Source organism: Penaeus japonicus, unplaced genomic scaffold, assembly GCF_977035675.1.
Source record: "Penaeus japonicus unplaced genomic scaffold, GWHDUDI00000001_assembly GWHDUDI00000041, whole genome shotgun sequence".
Taxonomy (NCBI): Eukaryota; Metazoa; Arthropoda; class Malacostraca; order Decapoda; family Penaeidae; genus Penaeus; species Penaeus japonicus.
Window position 1 is genome coordinate 8,036,782 of NW_028234443.1, and position 5,000 is coordinate 8,041,781.

Here is a 5,000-nt window from a genome sequence, read left to right on the forward strand (position 1 = left end):
GAGAGAGAGAGAGAGAGAGAGAGAGAGAGAGAGAGAGAGAGAGAGAGAGAGAGAGAGAGAGAGAGAGAGAGAGAGAGAGAGAGAGAGAGAGAGAGAGAGAGAGAGAGAGAGAGAGAGAGAGAGAGAGAGAGAGAGAGAGAGAGAGAGAGAGAAACTTAGAAAAAAAGAAAGACATAGAAAGAGAGATGGATATAAGGAGACAGAAAGAGAAAGAGAGAGACATAGATAGAGAGAAATGAAGACAGAAAGAAACAGTAAGAGGGAGAAACAGAGAGTGAGACATATTTTTATTATTTTGATGCCCATAGCATTTGTAAAACACTCACTGTAGGTTCAATAAAACCTACCTTATCTAACCCTTTCATCTTACAAATGCATCTGCTATAGTTTAAAACTGTTACATTAATGATGATGTGTGATCTTACCTAAAGTTAGATCCCTGAGCATCTACTAACAAATCACTAACCATCGTCAAAGTAAATGGGTCACAATGTCATATTTGGTTACAGTATAGGTACAGTATACATTACAGCTTGATATTGGTTTGGACTCCCCTCCCTCCCCTCCCACCCCACCCCTCCTATCCCCCTGCTCCTATGACAAATTGGAAGCACACACACTCTTGACAAAGGGTGCCGCAGAAACAATAGGTCATCTTAGTAAACAATAGATACTTTTAATCAAAACATATTTACTGTTCGCACTCCTTCAAAGTGCAACCTTGCAACTTCTCCTTTCAACAAACATTTCTCTTATTTTGCATAGGTTTTGATTTCTGTGCTTGTTATAAAACCTTGTGATGCAACAGGCTTTGATAACTAAATGGGAAAGCAAGTATCTCTGTAATTGAGAATGTTATAATTTGTAATTGTTTCAGCGAGAGAGAGAGTCCACACAAACGATGTGAAACAAACTAAATGAAACTTTTTAGAATTCTTAAACATTGAAATGATGAAACTATTAAAGTCCAAGGATAGTATAACATAAAGAATATCTAACTGCAAGGAATTCTGCCTTCCCTAAAAATATCAACAAAAACACATCAACTGCAACAAATAACTCCCTCTCACGTGCAATAAATACCACACTCCATTTTAAAGCAAGGATTCAGTATCAACTTACTCACAAGTAAATGCCAACACTTGGGCTTACAGCTACTGACTAAGGTCTTCAATGAAGATAAATATAAAGCAGCACTGATTCTTTAAATCAATGGAATAAATAGTCAAGCTGCGATACTTGAATATCACATGTATATGTGTCTGTTAACAACAACAACAACAACAAAAGGGCAATACGACACACAGGAAGCCAGTAGTGAACACATTGATTTTGGTCCACACAATTTTTTTGAAAAATTAAAAAAAAAAATTAAAGTCAATATATATTCTGCATAAATTTCACATCTTCCTTAACACAGCTTAGTATACTCGCTCTCACTGATCCTATACAGAGACTTGGACTGATCACAATTGCAGATTAATCTATTCAGATCAAGAGGATGATGGAGAATCATGCGGATATTGTGCTCAATGTCGCAAGCATGTTCCGACTGAAACATCTCTTTCAACCATCTCGCTCTTTTCCATGTCTTCATCGGTTTCACCAAAACTGTACAGAGTGCTTGGAGGATCAAGTTCTCGTCGATAACCCCTACGCTGCTTTCATAAATGGTGATGATATCCCTCCCATCCTTGATGGAGGAAATCATCTTCGCCATTGCAAATGCCTGCAGGCTGTTCAACATGTACATCTGTGACAAGAAGACCACCTCGATGTATGTTTTGACATCACCGTTATCCAGGACCTCACACCGGCACCCGTAGAGGAAGTGAATCAGGATCTCAAGTGAGGATCTGCTTCTCTCAGGCAGTTCGATGCAGGAGTTGGTCCCCTCGACGAAAGAGCCCATGAGCATGCTTCGCAGGACCTCGTTCTTCTCCGCCAGAATTTCGCGGCTGGCAGAAACGGTACTGCCGTCCTCCAGCTTGAAAGTGACATCCCGGACGCCCGCCTTTGCCCAGTTACACCTGTGTACTGGGTCGGCGCATGATGCCTCATTGCCTCTGGGGGTCATTCCCCCCGGTTCCTCTTTATGGGGAGGCTCGGTGGGAGTTGTGGTGCTCTTCTGCTGCAGCTTGAAGTGCTGCGCAACCTCCTCTGGGGTGTGGTTGCCCCTCTGGAAGCACACTAAGCACTTGACAGGGCTCACCTGCTTGTCCAACTGTTGGAGGCAAAGGAAAGGTCAGGAGGAAAGGTTAATGTCAGTATTTCTATATATATAACAAAGGGAGAAAAAGGATTATTATTTGAAAATGTGTCAGCAAATGATTGCTCATAAATGTATAAAACTTGGATATGGAAAGAAAATCAAATTTGGATTTTCCTACTTCTTTTTTGGCAAACTATTGGGAAGTAAAGAAAATAACACAGAAGCAAAACACAATCAATTTCCATGAAAATTAATCCATAAGCCTCATCCTTGATAACAAATTGTGTCTTACTGGCAACAAAGGAAAAAATGGAAAATCATAATGAATATACTTCAGAATTATTAACTTTGGCAAAGAAAGTGATCTTATATGCACAATGTTGAAATCATAAACTAGTTGTGTTTCTTTTAGTGATCAAACCTTAAATTAAGCAAAAAATTATATATTGTTTCCCTTAATTATTGAATTTCTTAATGGTATCACTGTTCTCACAGCAGAGGCAATAATCAGACTAACAATAAAAAACAATAATGATGATGATGATGAGGAGTGAGGAGTGAGGAGTGAGGAGTGAGGAGGAGGAGGAGGAGGAGGAGGAGGAGGAGGAGGAGGAGGAGGAGGAGGAGGAGGAGGAGGAGGAGGAGGAGGAGGAGGAGGAGGAGGAGAAGAAGAAGAAGAAGAAGAAGAAGAAGAAGAAGAAGAAGAAGAAGAAGAAGAAGAAGAAGAAGAAGGAGGAGGAGGAGGAGGAGGAGTAGGAGGAGGAGTAGGAGGAGGAGTAGGAGGAGGAGTAGGAGGAGGAGTAGGAGGAGGAGGAGGAGGAGGAGGAGGAGGAGGAGGAGGAGGAGGAGGAGGAGGAGGAGGAGGAGGAGGAGGAGGAGGAGGAGGAGGAGGAGGAGGAGGAGGAGGAGGAGGAGGAGGAGGAGGAGAAGAAGAAGAAGAAGAAGAAGAAGAAGAAGAAGAAGAAGAAGAAGAAGAAGAAGGGGGAGGAAGAGGAGGAGGAGAAGAAGAAAGAGCTGAAGAAAAAGAAAAAGAAGAAGAAGAAGAAGAAGAAGAAGAAGAAGAACAAGAAGAAGAAGAAGAACAAGAAGAAGAACAAGAAGAACAAGAAGAAGAACAAGAACAAGAACAAGAACAAGAACAAGAACAAGAACAAGAAAAAAAAAAAGCAGAAGAAAAAGGAAGAAAAATGAGCAAGAAAAGAGAAAAAGGGTCCAACACACACCTGCAATGTCCTGGCTAGTCTTGAGATGGCTGCTGTTGCATACATGTAATTTGCATCATTGGGAGGTTTATCAGAGCGCAGGACTTCCATGAGGAGCTCCATGGCAGGATAGCACACCATGAAGTCATGCAGGAGTTTAGGACATCTGATAATTTTGTGAAAAAATGTAATTAGTGGCAGGACTTGATTTCCTTTGATGTGACCTTCTTTAAAGCACATTACTGCTTTAAACTGATAAATATTCACACAAACACAAATGGAAAAACACAAAAAAAAGAAAAAGAGAGTGAGTGAAGTGAGGTACATCTCACAATGAACAGAGCCTCAGCCTCTCTCACCTTGTAACGTGAGGCAATGCCATGACACATCCTTCCCGAACCCTGGTGTCTCTCGCCGGATGGAGTCTGCTGATGGCTTCGCTGTGGCCGTACTTGTGGACATGATTGAAGAAGTTGACCATCTGGTCCAAGAAGGCTGTGGCCCCTTCTGAGATGATACGGCACTGTTGGCACCCACTGGGGGACTCAGGGTCACCTGCCTCCCCTAGCTCCACCCCCACATAGGGGATGAAGAGGGTGTCAAGCAGGGGTTGGATGCAGAGCGAATTTCTGCACAGGAAGAAAATCACTGTGTATTAGTATTCAGATATTCAGTAAGCTCATTCTCCAATTACTTGTTTTACTACTACATACCAAAGTATATCAATTTTCAATGAGAATTAGACATTTATTCTGATTTCAGAAATATGACTCGTCAACAATTTTTCCTCTCAATGGGTGAATATCTTTTCAGATATCAAGCAAATAATATGAAAAAAGTTCTTTTTTAACAATGATCTATTGAATTAAAATAAATATGAAAAACAAATATATATTGTAGAATGAGCTCTCTTTCACATAGAAAAATGCATGAAACATAAATATATGCTCCTGTTAACCCTTTCCCAATGGGGTACATGCTACGCAAAAACCCCTACGCTGGGCCATTGCAATATTGCATTGGAAACGTCACACTGGCATGACACCCCGGCATCGGGAATTTAGCTGTGTCACACGAGTGTGACGTACCGTCGTCATAGGGTTAATAATAACATGAATACATGCAACATCTACTTATCCACTTGGCAATGGTAACTTATAAAACAATAAATCTCAATAATAGCGAATATCCATGTGACATGTAACCTTTTACTGGCAATGAAAATGTATGTAACTTATAATGAATTAATTAGCAATGCTAAAGAAGGTATATGATATCTATTAACTCGCTTGAAATTGGTAATCAGCATACGTGACATCTAACATCTTACTTGAAGAATGTAAGGAGGTATAACATTTGATGATTCACTTAGTACTGGTAACCAGGCAACACAACATCTAACAAGTTACATGGTAATACTAAAGAAAATACATATCATCTACTGACTTACTTACCAATGGTAGTCGGCATAACATAACATCTACTGACTCACTTGGTAAGCCTTAGGAACATATATATATACCATCTGGTGACTTACTTGGCAATGGTAACCAGCATACGCATGGCTGACTTGTGAACAACTTGCA

General features: G+C 40.6%; 1 protein-coding gene across 3 annotated transcripts in view; it reads right to left on the reverse strand.

Moving 5' to 3' along the window:
• Positions 1-891: 891 nt before the first annotated feature.
• The window catches only part of Rnb (BTB/POZ domain-containing protein Rnb), a 19,313-nt gene continuing 15,204 nt past the window's right edge, over positions 892-5,000 (reverse strand). For all 3 annotated transcript variants that reach the window (XM_086534536.1, XM_086534534.1, XM_043036745.2), the window contains exons 10-13: positions 4,952-5,000; positions 3,774-4,043; positions 3,436-3,580; positions 892-2,224 (exon numbers count right to left, since the gene is read on the reverse strand). The exon at positions 4,952-5,000 is cut by the window's right edge and continues 76 nt beyond it. In XM_086534536.1, coding sequence (XP_086390662.1) covers positions 1,412-2,224; positions 3,436-3,580; positions 3,774-4,043; positions 4,952-5,000 — 1,277 coding nt within the window. In that variant the 3' untranslated portion in view covers positions 892-1,411. The remainder of the gene's footprint in view (positions 2,225-3,435; positions 3,581-3,773; positions 4,044-4,951) is intronic.